This window comes from Ictidomys tridecemlineatus, chromosome 2 (assembly GCF_052094955.1).
Source record: "Ictidomys tridecemlineatus isolate mIctTri1 chromosome 2, mIctTri1.hap1, whole genome shotgun sequence".
NCBI lineage: Eukaryota > Metazoa > Chordata > Mammalia > Rodentia > Sciuridae > Ictidomys > Ictidomys tridecemlineatus.
The window spans coordinates 28,788,655-28,812,234 of record NC_135478.1 but is presented as its reverse complement, the minus strand read 5'-3'; the positions used below and the strand labels follow the sequence as shown (position 1 = coordinate 28,812,234).

At 44.3% G+C, this 23,580-nt stretch overlaps 1 protein-coding gene across 1 annotated transcript in view; it reads left to right on the top strand.

The window, feature by feature from the left end:
• Cmtm7 (CKLF like MARVEL transmembrane domain containing 7) overlaps nucleotides 1–23,580 on the top strand; it is a 55,185-nt gene that overhangs the window by 30,624 nt on the left and 981 nt on the right. Inside the window, exons 2-4 of the mRNA XM_078038229.1 lie at nucleotides 14,539–14,712; nucleotides 18,706–18,804; nucleotides 21,976–22,057. Coding sequence (XP_077894355.1) covers nucleotides 14,539–14,712; nucleotides 18,706–18,804; nucleotides 21,976–22,057 — 355 coding nt within the window. The remainder of the gene's footprint in view (nucleotides 1–14,538; nucleotides 14,713–18,705; nucleotides 18,805–21,975; nucleotides 22,058–23,580) is intronic.

Sequence of the window (23,580 nt, the reverse complement as noted above, 5' to 3'; positions counted from 1 at the left end):
GTGTTCGTTAGAATTTCGAAATATAGAAAACAAACGGGGAAATTACAGCTTCTTACGGTTAGGTCAGGAATAGGATACTTTTTCTTTTTTGGCCGTGGGGAGATATCAGGAATTGAACTCAGGCACACTTGACCACTAAGCCACATCCCCAGCCCTATTTTGTATTTTATTTAGAAACAGGGTCTCACTGAGTTGCTTAGGGCCTTACTAAATTGTTGAGCCTGGCTTTGAACTCACGATCCTCCTGTCTCAGCTTGCCAAGATGCTAGGATTATAGGCGTGCACCACCACACCCAGCTACGTGTAGGATATTTTTAAGATCAAGGGGGACAGAGGTCTGCCTGCTGTTCATGTACGTAAAACATGATTATTTGTTTGGGATTATCCCAAACAAACTGGAACATAAGCTAAAACCATGAGTTAAAGAGTTAAACCTGAATTTACCCCTGTTACCCTGATGGGGACTTGGCTTCTATTTTTTCTGTCAGTATACATGCAAGTGCATTTTCACACTGTAAATCTTCTTTGGAGCTTTTTAAATTTTTTTTTACCTTTATTTTATTTTATTTTTTTATTTTTATGTGGTGCTGAGGATCGAACTCAGTGCCCCATACATGCAGGGCAAGTGCTTTGCTGCTGAGCCACAATCCCAGCCCCACGGAGCCTTGTTTATATACATTACTATGTTGTGAATATCTTCCCAAGTAACCAATAGCAACAAGAGTGTTTAAAGCTGTGGTCTATAATTTTTAAAGTAAAAATATTTTCAATGTAAAAGTTTTTTAAATCCCCCCCAAAAGGCGAGAAATCACCTTAATGCCATCACTACAAAATATTCATAGTTAACATTTCATCTGCGGTATTTTTCTTTTAAATATTTTTCTTTATTTGTAGATGGACACATGACTTTATTTTTTTAATATTTATTTTTTAGTTGTAATTGGACACAACACCTTTATTTCACTTGTCTATTTATTTATTTATTTATTTTTTGTGGTGCTGAGGATCGAACCCAGGGTCTTGCATGTACGTACGAGGCAAGTGCTCTACCACTGACTGAGCCACAACCCCAGCCCAGCAGTATTTTTCTTTAAATACATTGTCTATAGTACTTATTAGGGTGGTGGGAAGTGGGGATGGAATTATAACTTTGTGCTTGATACTTTTTTCTTTGATATTAATGGCTACATAGTATTTTGTTATAAGGATAAACTACAATTTATTTAATCAATGTGTACTATTAGATATTTAGCGTTTTCTAATTTTTCCACTCTTAGAACACTTTGGGATGACTCATTTTAAAAATAAATCTTGGCCTATATCCATGAATAATTTTGCTAGGATGAATTATTACAGGTGATGTCATTGTGTCCGAGGATGCATGGTTTTGTGGGGTTTTTTTAGACATTTGATAACTTAGTGTTAAGTTAAAGGCACCTTCTAGACCCAAACTCAATAGTCAATGCTTATGTGCTAGTTTGCCATTAATACCATTTCACTGCACAATACTTTACATGTGTTAAGTGATTTGTATCCTCATAACATCCTTGTGGGGTATATTATCATCATTATGATACAGATGAAGAAACTGAGGCATAAAAAACCCAGGCCACCCCAAGGTGGCGCCAGTCTTTGAACCGAGCTGGTTGCATTTAGAAATAAAACTCCATTGAAGTGGAAGGGAAACCAGGGCATGGAACAACCTTCTGTTGGCCAGTATCTGTAGACAGACGCCAATCTCTCTGGCCATTCTTTCTTTCTTTGGCAGTACGAGGGATGGAATCCAGGGGTGCTCTACCACTGAGCCACATCCCCAGCCCTTTTTTTCTTTCTTATTTTGAGACAGGGTCTCACTAAGTTGCCCAGCCTGGCCTCACTCTTCCCAGTTGCTGGGATTATAGGCTTGCACCACTGCACCCAGCATCTCTCTGGCCATTCTCAGAAGCCTGGTACTTAAACCTAGGAGGAATGAGGGTCTGGTCCAACTACATAGGACAAGCATGTAGTGAGTTCTCTCACTGAGAGGTTTGTTTTGGGAAATCCAGAGCCCAGATCCTGTTTGTACCTGCAGTGAAGAACATGAGACCTGGAAGGAGATGTGGCAGATGCTAAGATGGGCGTTGGAGAGAGATATCTCTGCAGTCTGGGGACCAAGAGGGCAGAGTGCTTTAGGGAGGGTCTGTCTAGTGGCTATAATGCAGTCACTGGACCCCTGTAGCTATTTAAATTTAAAGTCATTAAAATTAAATTAAGAATTTAGCCCCTCAGTTAACCCAGCAGGTTTCAAGTGCTCAGTAGCCACAGGTGACCATTGGTCACCATAATGGACTGCATGGGTGAGGAATGCTTGCTATCACAGAGAGGTCTATTGGACACCTGATCTAGAAGCAGGAGTGTGGCCAGTGGAAATGGAAGAAAAGGGTAAAGAATAGCTAGAAATCCACTTTAATTTGGACATGGGGTGTACAAAGGATATTGGAAAGGGCTCTTGGAGCTATTCCTTGGTGCCTCCTATAGCACCAATAACCCAAGTATGCCTGCTTAGGGGTTGTACCCTTGTGTTATGACGAAGGGCCACCAATCTCCCCATGGTCTGCCTGAGAGGTGCCCTTTACCCCACTACCTGAGGTGCCCAAGGGGGTGACCTGCTCTTTGCCATCCCAGAGTTCAACTGCCTGACCTTGGGTGCCTCAAAGAGGAGGAGCAAAACAAATCAACAGGAGTTTTTTTTTGTTTTTTGTTTTTTTTTAAAGAGAGAGTGAGAGAGAGGGGGACAGAGAGAGAGAGAGAATTTTAACATTTATTTATTTTTTCTTAGTTCTCGGTGGACACAACATCTTTGTTTGTATGTGGTGCTGAGGATCAAACCCGGGCCGCACGCATGCCAGGCGAGCGCGCTACCGCTTGAGCCACATCCCCAGGCCCTCAACAGGAGTTTTGATGAATTGTCAGGAAGGGATTTAAATGGTCACTGAGTCTTGAAAGACCAGGAAGTCAAGGGTGTTTGAGACTCAGGCAGGGAAGGGTTAAAAAGGAGGGAAGTGTAGGTCTTGGGGGGCAGCCACCCTGTGAGGCTTTGGGTTTTGGCTGTAAGGATTCCATCTCAGCTTAGTGTGGGGTTTCTTGCTCCTTCTGCACACATAAGCTCTTTGTTTGCCTTATAAAATTATAGCATGTTAGACATCTGGGCTCCTTAGAGATGATCTCCATACCCCCTGCCAGGATGATCCAAGAGCTCAGTGTTTTCCCTGTCAGTCTTGGTCTCCATTGCCCCAGAATATTCCTTCTGTTCTTTGCAGAGACATAGACAAGTTGTGTCAGCCCACCTTGCTTCTGAGAACCGTGGGAAGCGACAGACACCAGCTGCCCACCTGTATTCCACCTGCGCCCCACCTGGCCTCAGTCAAGGTTTGCTTGACTGCGTCAGACACATGCCTGCCAAGGCTCTGCGGGAGCCTCGGTCTTTGCACTGATGACTTTTGTGAATGGAGCACCTTGTCGCTCGGTCTGGCTGTGGTCAGAATGGGAACTATTGCACTTTCAGTCTATCAGAGGGAACCAAAAATCGTTACATACTCTTGGATGAAGGCCCACGCTGTCATGCTGCCCGGTTTGCTTATTAAATGGAATTATTACTTCTAGTTTTACAAATAAGAACAGTTTCCGATCTTCCTCTCATACCCTTCAGGGAAGAGTGATGACTGCAAAACTCAATTAATTTTTCCCTGGTCTCCATTCTTTCCCCTGAACCTATTGGGCAGTGTATTTTATTAGTGGAAAATTTCAAACATAGATAATACTCTTGAGCATGACACAGCAAGCCTTCTGACCTGTCACCCTGCGGCAACTGTCTGCCACACTTCCGGTCCTTGCCACCATATTATTTTTTTAAAACTTTATTTTTGGTAAATCAATGGTTGTGCACGTCACTGTAATCCAAGCTGCTGTAAGACATTTCCATCATTCCCCCAAATCCATTGTGCCCATTTGCCATTATAGTACTAGGAAGCAGACCCTGTACGTACTCCAGCTCATCTACAAACATTTCCATGTGTGTGCGAATTGCTGGGCATCGTGCTGGCTTGTCATGTGGTTTCTGCTCAAGAATCACCTCTTCTACTTATGCCTAAAAACCCAGTCCTGTATTCATAGCTATAGCCCAGGGAAATTATCACAGGAAAGAGCCGGCACTTGGCCTGCCAGCCAGTTTTACGTCGGAGAGCTGTTGATAATTCAGTCTAACCCCAAATTATCTTTTACATAGATTATTGAAGGCCTACTATGTACTGGGCACAGGGATACAACCTTTAAGTCATTGTGGACCCTGTGTGTGTGTGTGTACAACAAGGGCCAACTGTGTGCACAATTGGGAGAATGCATTAGTCAAGGGCTGGGACTAGATCATCCAAACTCTCAGGCCTGGCATGTAAAAGGCCCTCAGAAAAAAAGATATGAAATTGCATTCATGCATTCATCTGCCTATTCATTTATTCAACAAATGTTATAGAGAGCCCAGATTCTATTCAGGAATCCCAGCACTGAGAAAAGAACAGTGAACAGAACAAATAAAACCCCGTGATCATGAGCCTCACTCTCGGGAAGCTTCAGACAGTAAACAAATAGATAAGTGTGATATACAGCTTGCTGGGCAGTGATAAGGGCTCTGAAGCAGAATGATTGAATGAGTGGCATCTATAAGGTATAAAATATTTAGCTTTTTAAAAAGAATATGAAACTACACGTACAGTGTGATCTGATTTTTGAAAAGGAAAAATAATACATATTTGCTTTAAACATATATATATGAAAAGAAATGTCCCAGATGCCAGGGGTGGGGTTACCACTATGGGTAATTTTTGTTTTCATAGAAAGACACTCGCATGAATGCGCTTATGAGTTTTCTTTAATGAACAAGTGTTTATTGCATAATTAGAATAACACTTTTTCTTTTCCTTTTTTTCTTTTTTTTTTTTTATTTTAAGCAAGAGACTGAACCACTCTTCTATCAGGCCTACCTTTCTGAGTTGGAGACCCCGAGCCTATTTCCCAGCAGGAGGGAATATGAGTCAGGGTTAAACCACAGACACTCCTTCTATCATCCAAAGTCTCAGGGCTGCTCAGCACTCATTCCCAGGATGGACAGGACAGAGAAATTTCCATCCTTAGTTGAAAATAAGAGCAGAGCTGGGAGAGGGCTCTAAAGAGAAACAAGTGGTAGCACAGGGATCAGGAGCTGAGACTACAGCCTTGGCAATGATCCAGAGTCCCAGGCCTGGCTCCAAAGCCTGGCTGTGTGTGACTCTGAGCAAGTTATGTAACCTCTCTGTGCCTTTGTTTCCGCGTAAAAGGAAGATGATGGTAGCACATACGTCCCCAGGACCATTGTGAGGATGAACCTGGTTAGAAACTGTCAAACCCTAGGCCCTGGGAGCTAGTCAGTGCTCAGAAAAGGAAGCGGCCATCTGTTGTGGAGCGTAGGGTCAGGGAGAGCCAGTGGGACATAAGTGACCGAACAAAGAAAACATGGCAGAAAGCAACTCCCCCGGGGAAATGAGAAGGGGAGAGGCAGCAGCCACGGAGCACACCTCTGGCAAGCCCTCACAGCCTTTGGTTGAGCAACATCCTTCTCCTCTTCCCCTTAAGCTCCAGGGATTTGTCCCTTCTCCCTGGATGCCACCACTTTGGCGGGTCCCCCCGCTAAGCATAAATGCTATTTGGATTCCCATAGGCAAATGCTGGGCAGATACGAACCATGGAAGAAGAAAGGGAGTTCTGGAGGCCCAGGTCTGGTTCCTTGCTGCCCCTTAGTCACTACCTTCTGACATGCCCCTGAGGGACTCTTCTTGTTGCTGGCTTTAGAGGAGATGCCCCTGCCCTGGGTGAGCTGGGTGGAAAGCTGGTCAACCCAAACCCTCGGGAATATGCTCACTCTGCCCAGAGTCTTAGGGTCCGACCTTGGCTTTGCCTCCAGGTTCTGTCTACCATCTGTGTGAGCTGCTTTGGGCAGATGGCCCATCCGGGTCCCCGCTTTCTCAGGGCTGAAGGAAGGAATCACTGAGCCAGCATCAAGCTGCCCGAGACCTAGTGGGTGCTCAGTAGAGGGTTCTCACCACGGCCTTTCTCGCTCCCTCGCCCCATGGGCTCCCACATTGCTCTTTGAGCCTCTACCCAGCCAGTTCCTTCACCGCTCATGGGTTGATCTCAGACATCTTTCTTTGTTCCTCTCAGTCCCGTCCATTTTTGCTGACACACACACCAGGTAGCCAGTGTGGAGACTGTGGAACCCTTTGGGGGGAACCATCATTACCATGGCAACAAGATGCTGCAGCTGAAGTGAGAGTCTGCTAGCACCGGGCTACCAGGGTCCCAACCCTGGCAACACTGGTACAAATCACTTAATCTCTCTGTACCCCAGCTTCCTTTTTGTAAAGCGTAAATGACAGTACCTATTTCGTAGGTTCTTGTGAGGACAGAATAAGAGTGCAATGCAGAGGAGCAGAGCTTGGTGCACAGTGAGCACTCGAGGGATCGTGGAGACTACCTTTGCTCTTTGGGTCGTCCCAGGAGCCATGCTGATATCCATGGCAGATGTCCTTCTCTTTATGAGGTTTACCCTAGTATCTCCTGGGGTGTCTCCACATTGCACCAGCTGCCCCTGGTCCTCTCTGATGACCCATTCCTCCAAGGGCCTCCTTGTAGAGGTGACTGTCCTTACCCTGTTCATTCACTCTGCACAAATACAAAAATATCCCCCCATGGTACAGTAAGACTTGAGGCAGAGGATGCTCTTTTGTATTGCCTTGAACTTCAGTTACCACTAAACAGCGAGAAACTGGGTCAGATGCTAAAAGAGAAGTAAGCTAGAGAGAAACCACTGCTCCTTGCAAACAAAAACTTTTGACTTGAGTTTGGTCCAACGTAAAACCCAAAACCACCAACTATATAAGAAATGTCAGTGGGGCTTCTTGCTCTTGTGGATGTGATGACATTTTTGATAAGTTGGGCGTTCTAGCCCACTCTGCCTACATGTGATCCTCATGACTTTTGGCTGTGAAGCAGTCTTGAAACAGGTGACACAATCATTGCATGGATCCTCTGGGTGGGAAGATGGTTAGAGACCCGGGGAATTTGGCCTGACCTGAGGACCAAGCAGAGTGTTCTGGCTCCGTCGCAGGCCCACCACGATGTTCTGCCTGGAGAGCCTCAACACCAGGCCTCCAGAGGGGGTTGATGAGGACTCTGCCAGATTGGAGGTGTTTCCAGAGGCGTCTTCAAATCATTCTCCTTTTCTTCATGCCAGGCACCGTGCCGCGTCCCAAAGTGATGCTCAACAGCAGATATCACTGTCCTCTCCTCAAAGGGCTATAGAGGCCAGTCAGGGAGGGACGAATGTTTTTAAAGTGTGGTAGAGTGCCACGAAAGTGTCACAGAGGATGGCAGGAGGACCCAGGTGACTTCATTCACCCCGTGTTGAATCGAGCACCTGCTATGGTGCAGGGCACAGGGAGGGTACACCCAAGGGTCCCTGTCCCTGGGTAGTTTGCATTTCAGTTGGAGAGGACAGTGGTAAACGAGTTAAGGGACACGCATATGGATACAGTATGGGTGAGAAAGGTGCCCCAAGAGAATATCGGACCCTGCTGGGAGGTGGCTAAGTGAGGAACCCCAGATCCCCGTATATCCAGAGAAGCAGAAGGGATCAGGATCAGAGCTTGCAGCTCCCTTGGGCCTTCCGAATAAATTCTAGATCAAGAATATGAGAAACTATTGAGGGGTCTTATGTCTTAGGCCTTTAAGGAGCTCCAAAATCGATGACTGCTTTGTAGACAGCAGATTGATACAAGTTGTTCACATCAGTAGGGGAAAGGTTGGGTTGTCCAATAAATAATGTTGGTGCAGTTGACTGACTAATTGGATTCAGTTAGAAACCTATTGTGTTCCCCGGGTCATGCCTTCTACAAAAGGAAATCCCAGATGCTTAAGAGTTAGAAGTGATACATTCAGTTGGCCATCCTGTCTGCTGGTTCTGCATTTGTGGATTCAACCAACAATGGATTGAAATAATTGGAAAAAAATTGTATCTGTACCAAATATGTATAGACTTTCTTGACATTATTCACTAAGCAATACAGTATAACTACTATTTACATAGGATTTATATTGTGTTAGATATGATAAGTCATCTAGAGGTGACTCAAAGTATATGGGAAGGGGTTGGAGGTGTAGCTCAGTGGGAGAGCACTTGCCTAGCACGCATGAGGCTCTAGGTTCCATCCCTAGCATTATGTATGGGAGAACGTGTGCAGGCCATATGCAAGCACTACACCCTTTTGTGTAAGCCACTTGAGCATCCTCGAAATTTGGTATGCATGGGGCATCCTGTTCTTTGTGGGTACCAAGGGACAACTGCTTTTTTGTTTTGTTTTGTTTTAAAGGAAACACATTTATTTCTGTAGAAGACTTTTTTAAAGAAATTAATCTTGAGGTAGAGAATAAGAAATAAAACCCAGAAGTATATTTTTAAGTGATGCAGATTGGAATATATAAAAAAATTAAATTTAGTTAAAAGGCTAACATAAGGGAAATTAGAGATGGAGAGAATATATTTGCAAATCTATAATAGACAATAAGTTAATGTTCAGACTACAAAGAATTCTTCAAAATTTCAATAAAAATATAGGCAATAGAAAAATAGACTAACAACACAAACAAGCAGAACCAATAAAACATGAAGAGATATCCAACCCACTAGTAATTGGGGAAATGAAAATTAAAGCAACAAGATATTTCTATCCTTTTCAAATACCAATAATACTGATGATCTGTGTTGGCAAGCTTCCCAGTGTAGGGAAACTCAAGTATTTGGGGGATAGCATTTTGGCACCGAACAACAAAATCTTAAATGTGTATATGCTTCTGCTCAGTAATCATACATCTACTAACAAGTACGTCCAATTCTTTGCAGGATTATTTGCATTAGTAAAAAATCTGGGGATGCACTAAATGCTCACCAAGTAAAGATGGTGTCAGCAGCAGCTCTCAATCAGAGGCAGTCTTCTCCTCAGCGGGCTTTGGGCGATGTCTAGAGACAGTTTAGATTGTGGCAAGAGGAGTGGGTACAGACTGGCATCTAGTAGGCCAGGATGCTGTCATGGGGCCACCTGCAGGACAACCGGCCACCACGGAGAATAACCAGCTCACAATGTCCACAGAGCCAAGGTGGAGAAACTCTGGGTTAAATAAAGCTGCAGACGTACTGGGGAATACCGTGCAGCCAATTGAAAGAAAAGGTTAGATCTATGTATATGACACTAAAGAGCTCCAAGATGTGTCGTTAAGAAATTGTTTTTATGAAGCTTACTATGTAATCTTTATAATGGAAGAAAACAAGTGAATTTTTAAAAACGCTAAATATCATTTCCCTTGCCCAGAGGCAACCACTGTAACCAGCTTCTTATAAATTCTTCTAGAACTACTCCCAGCATGGACAAACATAGACTCTAGCTTTTATTATGCTGACCCATGACCTTACTGCATGATTAGATTCAGAAACCAAGTTGCTGGGATTACAGATGTGCACCACCACACCCCATTCCTCTCTTGCATCTCTATGGCACTTTAATTTATAGCTACAAAATTAAATTTATGCATGAGGGAGGGGTGGGGCAGGACTAACCCTTGAGAGTTTGAGGTGAGGCTCCCAGCTACATGTCTGTTCATGAGAGTGAACTAAAACTATTCTAAGATGCTGATATAGTGGAGGGCTTAACAGGGAAGCACCAGTTAATTTCCTTAGAACCAGGGCAAAATTCAGCCAAAGTCAGGAAGGTATCAAATTCCTCTTGTGCCTGCCCACTGCCAAGGCAAGTCATTTGTGAGCCTATCTGCATTAGAATGCAGTTTCCAGTCCCCAAATCATCATCCCCATTCTGACTTTGGGAACAAACCTGGCTTCCATCTCCTGGGCTTTTCTAGAAAAGCCTTTCAGAGTCGAGTCTGAGAGTTTCTGATGCTGGCTTTCATCTGTTCCACCCCCCTCCCCTTACACCTGTTTGTCTGTCTCACTAAAACATCATTCTAAGGTCAGGCCAGGGAGGGTGGAGTTGGGTGACCTGCTGGCATCTAGCCTGTGGCTCCCCAAATAAAGACATCTGGTGCCATCTTCAGCCAGACACAGGTAGGTGCAGTGAGCAGGCCTGGCCAGGATGGAAGGGCTGCGGTCAATGCAGTCAGTGTGGGACAGGGGCCCCGAGACCATCACACATCTCCTCTGCCCGGCTCAGAATAGGGCATCTGACAACTTCTTCCTGAACTCTCCAGAAATGTCTTACCATAGACCTCAAAATGCCATTTCTTCCTGGAGAGAGATACCCAGGCTGAGGGCCTGAGTGAGAGTATGGCATCCGGCAGTGTGTGCCCACCTGAGTGTGGCAAAGACTGGCTTGGCTCTGAAGTCTCTCAGGTAAAGTCAGTTTCCTCCTTTTCTTGTGAATTGGAAACCCATGGTGCCATCACAAAATCTTCTCTTCCGTGAATAAGAATTCAGATAAGATCGAATCGGAAAGGACATTAGTTCAGGAGAATGGATGCATCTAATCTGAGGTGACTCCATTGACTCCACACAATGTCACAGCCAGCCTGGGGGAATCCTGGCTTTGATTTTTTTTTTTTTTTTTCTGGACTGGGGATTGAACCACTAAGCTAAATCCCCAGCCCGTTTTAATTTTTTTGAGACAGGGCCTCACTCAGTTGCTAAGGGTCTCGCTATACCGATGCTGGCCTTGAACTTGTGATCCTCCTGCCTCCATCCGAGTTGCTGGGATTACAGGAGTAATCGAAGTAAATCACCTGGTATCTTGCTTTGATTTGAGGGCTCTTGCATATTAACCCCCTGGACATCTATGTTCCATATTTTACTTTCAACTCTCATGACAGTTCAGTATACAAGTACAAACCTTTATGAGGGGAGCTAGGCAGCTCGTTAAGAAACTAGTTAGTCCTGTGGCAGCATCAGGTGAAGCTGCTCCATCAGAAGCACATCTGTCTTCCAGAGCACCTGCCTCTGCACCAGTCCTGTGCAAAACTTCTGCCTCAGCCATCTACCACTTCAGTGTGTTTGTTGATTCCCTTTTCTGTCTGGAAACAGGAGTCCTGAGAGGGCTGAGAAGGAGGGGGAAATTTAACAGCCTTTTCTCCACTACTGTCTTTTCTTTCTTTCATCTTTCTGGTTGGGTCCTGACTGTTGATCTAAATGATTCAGGGTCCCCTGCATTTACAGAAGTTACTGGCCTTCGAATTTCTAAAAAGTTTGATGTCAATCAAATCATTTTGGGGTTTGTTTGTTTTTGCTTTAGTGCACTAGCTAAGCCACTGGCTGCTTAAAGCTGGGATAAATAAATCCTTGGGCCAGGCATAATGGGCACACCTCAGTAATCCCAGTGACTCAGGAGGATGAGGCAGAAGGATCACAAGTTTGAGGCCAGCCTGGACAATTTAGTGAGACCTTTTTATCAAATTTTTAAAATTGTTTAAAAAGGGCTGGGGATATAGCTAAGGGGTAGAGTGTACCTGGGTTCGATTCCCAGTACTGTAAAAATTAAATAAATAAATCCTTGGCCAAAAGGAAGCTTTTAGGAGTATGCGTAAGCACACATCATGTGCAAAGCCAGTGAGATTTTCTTAAAGTGGGCTTTCCCAGAGAAGGGTGCATGGTACGTGGCCTTTGGCCAAGTGGACGGAATTCAGGAAGTCTCCCTTTACAACCACATTTCCCAGAGAGACTTGAGATGGTTTGTTACAGAGAAGTCAGTACTTCCTGCTGCACAAAATGCTCAAGTGGCTTATACAAAAGGGTGTAGTGTTTGCATATGGCCTGCACAGATCCTCCCAATACATAGTGCTAGGCATGGAATCCATGCTAGGCAAGTGCTCTCCCACTGAGCTACATCTCCAGCCCCTTCCCATATACTTGAAATCATCTCTAGATGACTCATCATACCTAACACAATGTAAATGCAATGTAAATAGTCGCTACACTGTATTTCTTAGTGAATAATGTCAAGAAAGACTGTACATTTTTGGTACAGATACAATTTTTTTTCCAAGCATTTCAATCCATTTTGGTTAAATCCACAAATACAGAACCAGCAGACAGGATGGCCAGCTGAATATATCATTTCTAGTTCTTAAGCATCTGGGATTTCCTTCTGTAGAAGGCATGACCCGGGGGACACAATAGGTTTCTAACTGAATCCAATTAGTCAGTCAACTGCACCAACATTATTTATTGGACAACCCAACCTTTCCCCTACTGATGTGAACACCAACTTGTATCAATCTACTGTCTACAAAGCAATCATCAACTTTAAAGCACCTTAAAGGCCTAAGACATAAAACCCCTCAATAATTTCTCACACTCTTGAATCAAAATCTATTAAGGAGGCCAAAGGTGCTGCCAGTTCTGATCCTGGGAGCTTAGAGGAGTAAGACCTTCCCAGGCCTCTTTTGGGAAACTTCTGCATCCCTGTATCTCCATGAAAAAGTGCCGACTCTGTTACTCCCATGAAGAGCGGGGGAAAAAAAAACAATCTTTGCATGAAATTAGTTACAAAAATTGCCTCTCCATCTAGGCATCTTACTGCCTAATCCCAGATTATCTGCATTTTAAGGCAGGCTTGGAATAAAAATCACCCAGCGCATGAGGATCTCAGTGTAGGTCTGGGGAGGCCCATAGACATCCCCAAGTAAGGGAGGCCTGGAACTGGCACTGATGAAACAGCAAAGCCCTGGCAATCCTGCACACCCGAATTCGGCAGAGGCTCCCTTCGAAGTCTTGAAACAGCCTCCAGGTGTGAATCATTCTATTACCATGGCTGGGTGGCTGCAGAGGAACTGAGAAAATGAAAATACTCACGTTGCTCATTAGCAAACTGAAATATGCAAATGTTGAGGGTGCCTTCATGTCAGGGCCACACTCTGCTTTTTTTCATCTGTTAAAGCAGAGCATTCCTCAGCCCCACTCCAAGCTTCAAGCCAAGAGTCCTCTTTGTACCTATCAACGAGGATCTTGATGGAGTGCTATGAACGAGGACTTTAGAAAATAAAAGTGATTGCAGCGCTGACCACTCGAACTGGAGTTAGATCCATTCTCGTGGCCTAATTCTCATTGCAGACTAACATTTTCTACACTAGGGTTTTTCAACAGCAGTTCAATAGTTAAGGGGCCACATTTGGGGCCAGACCATTGTGGATTATAGGGGCCATCCGACCCATGGTGATGTTTTTTAGCAGAACCTCTGGCATCTTTAAATCATGCCCTTTAAATACCAGCAGCAACCTCCTGCACACCTGCTACGGCCACCCAAAATGTGTCCAGACATTGCCAGATGTCTCAGAGGACACAGAGATCACACACGGGCCCACAAACATACATGTATACACAGCCTTTGAGAGTCACCATCTTTATAGGAAAGAGGTAGTATAAAAGAATCTGTACTAAATTGATTGTGCTCTTAAGATAGAACCTAACAGTTTATGTACCCTTAATATCTGTGGTTTGGTTTGTTCCCTGTGTGGAGTGGACAAGGTTTTAATCTCTTTGGTCTTCACAAAAACTCAGAATCTCCTCTTCCCTCATCCCAGTCTACTCTCCTAACATGTTCAGATGTTGCTGGTAACAACGTTTACCTGACCTGTTAATTCAGTAACAGGTCATTAATAATTCTGCACAATAACTTATTCATTTACGCAACACTATTACTTAGGACTGAGCAAGCACTGCCTCTTAAACAGGATTCCCATATGTTTGATGCTATGCCTCTTTTGTGATGTGGGTAGGCAGAACAGCATCCAACATGGAGGAACATGGTCCCTAGAGTCAGACCTGGATTCAAATCCTGCTCCACTGCTTACAAGCAGGGTAGACCTGGACTGGTTACTGAATTTGCATGCCTCCTTTCCCCCCATATGAAAATAGGAATGATTTTGTCAATCTGGCAGATTCTACAAAGCCTCAATGCGATCACGTTTGTCACACATCAGTAAATGGTCCCTTAGTACCTGCCAACCAGTACGTCATAAGGTGTGAGTCACCATCTTTGTAGGTCTGAAACAATCAAATGTGGGCAGCTTGGTACAGCTCAACCCAACATGTAACCCTAGGTCTAACATCCCTCTAGTCTTTGCTTTATTAGAAGGTCCAGCAAATGAATGAAACAATTCTGCTTTTTTATTTTCCTATATTCCTCTTTCTGACAAGAAGGCATCCTGCCAGTACAACATAATAAACTTCAGAGAGGCCGGAGTCTGTCACAGCAGCCATCCTTGCTCACAACCAGCATGTGTTTTAAAAAGATTGTACTACATGAAAGGGCACTTTTCTGACTTTCCCGCCAATTTGTGTGGAAATAACCTGAATTGGAACAGCCTGTCAGTTCTGGCTGTCAGGAGAGCCTTGGGTGGCTGTTCTGCTGTTTGTTCCCCAGGTGCCCGTCTTGAGCAGGCATTTCTCTGATGTCACTTGCTGTGTTTGTGTCTCAGGTCACTCTGCTGATCGCCTTCATCTGTGTGCGGAGCTCCGTGTGGATCGACTACAGTGCCTTCAGTTACTTTGAAGTCGTCACCATTTGTGACTTGATCATGATCCTGGCCTTTTACCTGGTCCACCTCTTCCGCTTCTACCGTGTGCTCACCTGCATCAGCTGGCCCCTGTCGGTAAGAGCTAGAGACCTAGCGCTGTCCTCAGCATGCACCAGTCAAGGTATTGGCTAGGGCGTTAGGACCCAAGATTTTGTCAATCTGGCAGATCCTACAAAGCCTCAATGCGATCACGTTTGTCACAAATCAGTAAATGATCCCTTAGTGCCTGCCGACCAGTACGTCATAAGGTGTGAGTCACTATCTTCGTAGGTAACTAGTCCTAGTCCACCTCTTGAATCATCCTTTGCTGCTTCAGCCCTGATTTTCCAACCATTTGATGCACATCTCTAATGTCCTAGTGGTTTCTAGAACTAATTTTCCAGCTACAAGAAGTCTGTAGCTCTTGGGTATATTTCCAGAGTTGTGCAACCCATCACCATGGTCAATTTTAGAACATTTAATCTCAAAAAGAAATTCCTTCCTCTTTAGCTACCATCTCCTTATCTCTTAGCTCCTCCAGCCCTAATCTTTCTGTCTCTACAATTTTCCTATTCTGGATGTTTCTCATGCATGGAATAATGTATGTGGCTGGCTGCTTTCACTTGGAAGAATGTTTTCTGGGTCCATCCATATTGTAGTATTATCGGATTTCATTTCTCTTTGTAATCAATTCTTTTTCCACCATATAAATACGCCATCTTGTTTTTCATTCATCTGGTGGACATTGGGTCAGATTTACCATTTGGCTATTAGGAGTCATGCTGCTAATAGTTTGGCAGTTTGGCAAACTGCCAGACTCTGTGTTGCTGGACATTCCTGTTAGCAGTGTATGAGTGTAGCAGTTTCTCCTTGCTGATGCCAACTTTTGTGATTTTCTACTTCTAGCCATTTTAATGGGTATGAAGTGGTACCTCATGTAGTCTTTTTTTTTTTTTTTTTGTGTGTGTGTGTGTGTGTGTGGTGCTGGGGATTGAACCTTGTGCATGCAAGGCAAACACTCTACCAACTGAGCTATATCCCTAGCCCTCATGTAATCTTGATTTGTATTTCTCTTGACTAACAAAGTCAGCAATTTTTTCATGCTTGTTGATTGTCAAGCATGAAAATTTGTCAATTTTCTAATTATTAATCTTTTTATTATTGAGTTGAATTTTTTTCTATTTCTAGAGAAAAGTCCCTTATTATACATATATTATTTGCAAATATTTCCTCCCATCCTGTTGCTTGTTTTTTTAACTTACTGGTTGGTGTCCTTTAAAGAACAAGTTTTTAAATTTGGTTAGTCTAATTTGTCTTTTTTTTTTCTCATGTTTTGGTACCATATTAAAGAAACTGTTACTAAATCCAAGATCATGAAGATTTGCCTCTGTGTTTTCTTCTAAGTTTTTATAGTTTTAGTTTTTACACTTTGAGTGGGTTTTTTTAGTTTGGTTTGGTTTGGTGTCTGTGTGTGTGTGTGTGTGTGTGTGGTACTTGAAATTGAAACCAGGGCTCACATACACTAGGCAAGCGCTGTACTGCTGAGCCACATCCCCAGCCCTAGGTTAATTTTTGCATTTAGCAAGAGGTAAATGTTCAACTTCATCATTTTGCCTGTAGATATCTAGTTTCCCAGAACTATGTGGCAGAAAGATTGTTCTTTTCCCATTAAATGGCCTTGGCACCTTTGTTGAAAATCATGGATTTATTTCTGAACTCTCAGTTCTATTCTGTTGGTCTGTATGTCTATCTTTATATCATAATTACACTATCTTGATTATTGCAGCTTTGTAGTAAGTTGTGAAATTAGGAAATGTAGTGTTCCCAGTTTCTTCTTTTCCAGGATTATTTTGGATCATTGTAATTCCATATGAACTTTACAATCAGCTTTTCAATTTCTACAGAGACATCAGCTGAGACTCTAACAGGGATTGCATTGAATTTGTAGATCAATTTGGGGAGTACAACCATCCGAACAATACTAAATTTTAGGATCCAAGAACATGGATGATCTTTTCATTTATTTAGATCTCCCTTCTTCATTTCTTTCAACACTGTTTTGTAGTTTTCAGAGTATTTTATTCTTCTTGATGCTATTTCAAATGTACTTTTTTTTTCTTACTTTCATTTTTAGATTGTTCATTGCAAGTATATAAATAATTTTTTGTCTGTTGATTTGTAACCTGAACCTTAACTGAACTCTTTTATTAGTTCTAATGGATTTCTAGTGGATTCCTTAGGACTTTCTTTATACGAGATCATGCCCTCTACAAATAGAGACGGTTTCACTGCTTGCTGTCTAACTAGTTGCCTTTTACTCCATGGTCTTGCCTTCTTGTAAGAAATTAGTCGAACAAATTAGTTGACTGTCAGATAGAAGCGGCAAAAAACAGACATCCGTTCTCTTTTCCCTGGTCTGAGGAGGGAAGCACTTCATCTTTCATCATTAAATGTAATGTGAGGTGTGAGTTTTTATAGATGCCCTTTATCAGATTGAGGAAGTTCCCTTTTAGTTCTACTTTGTTAAGTGTTTTTATCATGAAAGGGTATCAGATCATGCTTTTTTTAAAAAAAAAAAATCCAGTCTGATAGCCTCTGCCTCTTGATTATTCACTCTGTTATTTTGAGAGAAAGTCCTTTGTGCTCAAACGTTATAAAGCCCCTTTCAAGTGATGACACCCTTTCACTTCTTTTGAGAACAAACTTATCCGGGCATCTGGATGCTGACAGTGAACAAGCAAAGCAGAGAAGAAATGCTAGAGGACAGGAACAAAGGAAGGCTGAGAGGCGAATGTTGAAAGGACAGGCTCAACCACACTTTTTTGGCTGAGTACTCTTTGAGGTCCCTTCTACTTAGGATTCTCTCCAGTCCGTTTTCTCTGTCCCTTGCCATCTTCCTCTTCCTCTGTGGGTGAGAACCCTGGAGGTGGGGAACTTCCAGTTGTTCGTCTGCTCTTAGGTAGATTCTCTGTGGTCTCCCTTGTGATCCTCCTAAGGAGGATCTCCACTAAGGAGAAACCCAGGTCTTTGGTTTTACACAATTTTGAGAGGATCTGCAGCTTAAAAGTGGATTGGGGAAAAAGGTTTTCCAAAATTCAATAACTGTCACCCTGATGGGCAGAATTTCATTGAGGAAGAATTTCTAAATTTTCATCGAAGAGAACTGAACGTGGAGGCACTCTGGATTTCGAGGAGTACTGTAAATGGCCCCGTGCTTAAGTTCTCCTCTGAGCTGGTGATGGATGAGGAGGAAGAAGGAAGGGTGAGGTGTCATTCATCCTGTGCTGATGAATGACAGAGGTCCAGCCCCTGCCAGGGCCTGCAAAGGTGCTGATTTAAACAGAAATGGACCCTCCTGGGCTGAGGCAAGAAGGGAAGGTGGAGTCAGACCCGCTAGTAGACCCCCCTGGTAGAGCTCAGCCAGAGGGACACTGGAGAGACCAGCAGGACTTGGGAGAAAGCCAGCGGCCACCACACCCCCACAGACACTTCACAGAAGAGCTGCCGACCTTATGCTGGCCTTTGACTCAGAGTCTGAGAGATCCCCAGGAACAGGCACCCCTCAAGTCCACACCTGGAAGTGTCCAGAGTGGGAAGGTGCTGTGGTCAGCCACACAAAGTCAGCACATTGTTAGCCCAGAACGTCTCCAAAGCAGAAGAGAAAGGCTCAAGTCTCTTTAAGGGGCTTTGCTTCTCAGAGCTGGAGTTTTGTTTAGACTCTGAAGCCTGGGAGTTGCAAGGTTACTCATTTTGCTTTTTAATAGCCTGAGCCAGAGGTCAAGGTACTGGCTGCGAAAGGACCCCGGGAGTGGAACCATCCTTAGTGCATACCTCTGCTTTCTGGAGAAGCTTCCTTCCTCTGTCCTATTCCCCTCCTGCCTGCTGGGCATCGTTGCTCTGGTACTTGGCCTCTTCCTGGCCAGCCTCCCGCTGGCTGCTGGCATGCTATGCTACTACTCCTGCCAGGGCAAGCGAATAGAGGCAGCATGGCTCTCTCTTCTTCTTGTCATCTCTTCTGAGGCCCAGCTACTCTCCAGGAACCAGGAGTGGTGCACATCACCCACCTGTTTGCCTCTGTTTCGCCCCCAGGAACTTCTGCACTATGTCATCGGTACCCTGCTCCTCCTCATCGCCTCCATCGTGGCGGCCTCCAGGAGTTACAGCCAGAGCGGACTGGTAGCCGGAGCGGTGAGGATGCTCTTGGAACCTTTAGGAATGAAGTCATAGCTTAGTTGCTCCTTTCTTCCCGACGGGGGCAGAGAAGGAGTTGGTTTCCTGGGACCCAACTTCATAGACTTGATAACTGCCTCCAGCCAGCCAGCAGCTGTCTCCAAAGAGCCTGACACTTGGACTCACAGCAGCACATGGTCCTCGACAGTGGACTGTCAGGGCTGTTAGCAAATTCTAATGGCCCCAGTACTCCTGGCCTCTTTCTCATAGCCACTACTTACATGGAAGGGCAGGGTTTTAATTCACAAGCCCACTCTGAACATTTGCTTTGGCTGCCTGTGCAGAGAAAGATTTGGTGGCCTTTTTTGGATCCAGGAGGAAGAGTATTATGATCCATCAGTGATATCTGCCTTGAGTCTTAACTTTGCCATTTTGTATTTTTAACACCGTTCAGGCCAGGAAATAATACTCCTGTACCTTTTGGAGTCAAAAATTGATCCATCTGATACCCTTAAGTAGAAGTAGCTGGAAATGTTAAAAAACAAAAACAAAACAAAAAAAATATATATATAGTGCAGTGGAAGATATATACATAGGGAGGTATGATTTTTTTTAAGATTCATAGATTTCTGTCATCTGACTTATGATTTCACTAACTTTATAGTTCAGTGGCTTAGGGGCCAGTATAGATTTGCTTCCCTAGGGCTGGGGATATAGCTTAGTTTGGTAGAGTGCTGGCCTTGCATGCTTAAGGCCCCTGAGTTCAATACCCAGCACTACCCAAAAAAAAAAAAAAAAAAATCACCAGATTTGCTTCCCTAATGAAAAAGGTAATTTTTTCCGGGAGGGGCGGGGGGTACTGGGGATTGAACCCCGGAGTGCTTAACTACTGAGCCACATCCCCAGCCCCTTTTTTAAATATTTTATTTAGAGATAGGGTCTCACTAAGTTGTTTAGAGCCTCACTAAGTTGCTGAAGCTGGCTTTGAACTTTTGATCCTCCTGCCTCAGCCTCCCTAACTGCTAAGATTACAGGCATGCATCACCACCCTCAGCAAGAAGGCAAATTTTTTAGGGGTTGGGGATGTGGCTCAAGTGGTAGTGCACTCACCTGGCATGCATGAGGCAATGGGTTCCATCCTCGGCACCACGTAAAAATAAAATTAAGATATTGTGTCCACCATTTTTTTTTTTAAAGAAGAAGGCAAATTTTTAAAAATGAGTTCTAAGATAAGTTCTGTTTGTGAGTTTCACTTATGCACATCACCAGGTTCTCTGGAGTCTGGCCCGGGGCTGGGTTTGTTCCTGAATTACTCTAGAGAGGGAGGGTCTCCTCTGAAGGTTAGCACAGGGACCCAACATCACTGCATACAGTGGCCAAGATCCTAAACACCTATGCCTCCTAATACACCTCCACAGGCCCCTTTCTGTGCTGTCTCTGAGGAGAGGAGCAGCATCCATTGCAGGTCAGCATTTGCCCGACAAGTACAGGCTGGTGGGAGAGGCACACTGTGCTCCAGGGTGCACCCAGGGACAGTCCCGCTGGGCTTTATAATCAGATCACAAAGAACCACATTAGCTCAGGAGTCCCAAGAGCTAATACTTATCATACACTGGCTTTGTACCTAAGTCCAAATCTGGACCATGGAGAAATCAGGAAAAAAAAATGTAAAAAATATGGTCCCTGCTTAGGAGAAAATGGTCATCAAGCTTCAGAGATGGGGACAGGGCCCATGAAACAATTAGCAAACAAGGCATTGTCGTCTAGAATAGCATTCTGTAGTGACATAATAATAAACTGTTCAATTATGCAGTGCAGACAGTTGGGGACCGGGATGCTATATAATGTGCTAATTGTGCAGAACAGACAATGAGAGGCCAGGACAGGCTCTAATAAGCTAATTATATGGTGCAGACAATTGGTACAAAGGGAGCCAAGGAAAAGGCACTGGGGGTGCAAGTGGGAGTGGGCTGGTGGGGGCAGCTGTTTATGTCAACCAGCAGCTGTCCAGAAAAGAAAAGCAAACCTTGTTGAAAAGCCTACCTTTCATTTGGCTGCTCCTGGACAATACCTGTGGGACATCGGCCGGTGACCTCAGCAGTGAACTAGTGGTAGCATGGCATCCCCGAGGCCTCAATATGCATCTGAGAATACCCAGACCACCGACTGGCAGAGCGTGGGTTCTAGAGTCAGACCTCAAGTCCCAGACCCTGTCCCTGACTCTATACTCTGCAAAACCTTAGGCAAACCCTTGACTCCCCCGTTCTTCCATTTGTTTAGCTGTGAAATGATGAGAGATGTGATACCACTCTCCACCTCGCAGAATTGTGAGGTGAAAGGCTTAAATCCAAGCAGCTGCGTAGTTAGTGCTCAGTGGATTTTAGCTGCCACAGCTGCCAAGGTTGGTCACAAGCCAGGAACATGACTGCAGAGCCTGTGGTGTCCAAGACACCAAGGCGTGGCCTGCACCCTCTAGACCATTCCATGAGCCCTTTTCAAGGTCCTCTTCCTGTCCGGGCAACCTGTTCCTTCCCTGCAAATGAGGAGCTTGGGCCTAGGTCAGTCCTGCTCATACCTGAGCACTGGCTGGTCCCTGAAAAGAACAGAGGACTGCCGTAAGCTATTTTAATCTAATGTTATCCTAAATATGTGCACACGTAAAACCAGGTACACAGGCCTCAGCTTCTGGCTCACACACAGCGATAAAGCCACAACAGAGCAGAAAGCTAGTATGAGTGAAAGGCAAACGATGCCAACACATCAATCAAATCCATTTGAACATTAAAAATTGTAAAACTCAAATTAAATTTAAATAATTTAATTATTAATAATACATTTAAATAATTAAATTTCCACTTTTTTCTTCTTTATTAGTCCAGGGTAATCAAAGTCCAGTGGTACAACTTGGTTGTACATATGAATGCCAGCCTGGGAACTGGAGTTGCTTAGGGCCAAGGGCGGAGACCCAGAGGCCTGGCTGTCAGGCCTGACAGGGGCTGAACCCAGGAGGACTAAAGCCAGGGACTGGCCCCTGCAGGCTTCATCTCTGTATCTGAAGTAGTCAGGTCAGATGATAACCCAAGCTTCCTTTCAGTGGTGGACAGTTCGGGGAACAAGCAGGAAGATAAGAAACAGGAATGCCCAAGGGATGGGCCTGTGGCCTGTGAACTTCCTCTCTCTCCTTTGCAGATCTTTGGTTTCCTGGCTACCTTTCTGTGCTTGGCAAGCGTGTGGCTGTCCTACAAGATCTCGTGTGTAACCCAGTCAACAGGTGAGCTCCCATTATCTGTATGCAGAGGTCTCCGAAATACCCCCGCTCAGGAACAGGACAGCTTGTCCTTGGCTTTGGCGGTCGGGAATGCCCCTGTGCTGAGGAGGCCATGCATGACCCATGTCAGCTCAGAAGTGGTATCAGAGCCCAGGGCCTGGCAGAAGGAAAGGGGGAACCCAAGAGACCCTGCTGTCATTCCCATCTCCATACACCCAGGGGCGCCCTGACATTTCAGCTTCTGATGGCAAGCATTTTCTTAAAAATAAGTTTCCTAATGGCAGAAATAAAGCATTTGCCTTGTAAGTGAGAGGCACTGGATCCGATCCTAGCACCACATAAAAACAAATAAAGGCATTGAGTCCATGCGCAACTAAAATATATATATTAAAAAAGAAAAAAAAAGAAAGTACAAATGAAAGTGTTTTTGTTTTTGTTTTGGTACTCCTGTTTGAACCCAAGAGTGCTATACCACCAAGCTACATTCCCAGCCCTTTTTATTTTTTATTTTGAGACAGGGTCTTGCTAAGCTGCTTTAGCCTCTCAAGGAGCTGGGATTACAGGTGTGCACCACCACACTGAGTGAGAATTTTTTTTAATAAAAATTATCTGTCGGGCTGGGATTATAGCTCAGTGGTAGAGTAGAAGGCACTGGGTTCGATCCTTAGCACCACATTGTATCCAGGGGCTCTGAACCACTGAGCTACATCCTGCCCTTTTTCATTTTTTTATTTTGAGACAGGGTCTCGCTGAGTTCCTGAAACTGGCTTTGAACTTGCCAACCTCCTGCCTCAGCCTCCTGAGCCACTGGAATTACAGGCGTGCACCACCACACCCAGCCCTAATGTTTTTTATCTTTAGAATAAGTTCTTAGTAACAGATGACTATAAACCTGACCCAACTTTTGGTTAATACACTTCTTTCTTTGAGCCATCCCTTCCTTTCTTTATTCTTTTTCTTTCGTCTTCAAAAATCACATTAGAAGTATCAAAGCCTGCACCTTACAGAAAGGGGGCCACAGCAGAGCTTAACCTGCTGCAGCCTTCACTGGCAGGAAGTTCACAGGACGCCCAGTGAAAGGAGCCAGGCATGGAAGCCCACGCAGTGCAGGGCTCGTGCAGAGCTGCCCAGAACAGGCAAATCCAGAGGTGCAGAGTAGGCCAGTCGGTGCCTGGGAATGCAGGGGAGGGGCATTTGAGGGTGACTGCTCATGGCTTGGGGTTTCTATCTGAGGCGATGGAGATGCTCTAAAATTGTAGAGGGAGGCTGCACAATTCGGTGAATATTCTGAAAACCATTATTGAAGTAGTTCACTTTAGATGGATGAATTGTGTGGCATGTGAATTATATCCCAGGACAGCTGTTTGGGAAAAAAATGAATGGGGAATTAAAAAAATTAAAAAACACAGTGGCGAATGTGGTAAATAAAAAATAAATAAGAAAAGTGATACCTTAAAACAATAAATCTATAAATATTTGTATAAATACATAATTTAAAATCAGGGAGAGACAGCTATCGTGGTATG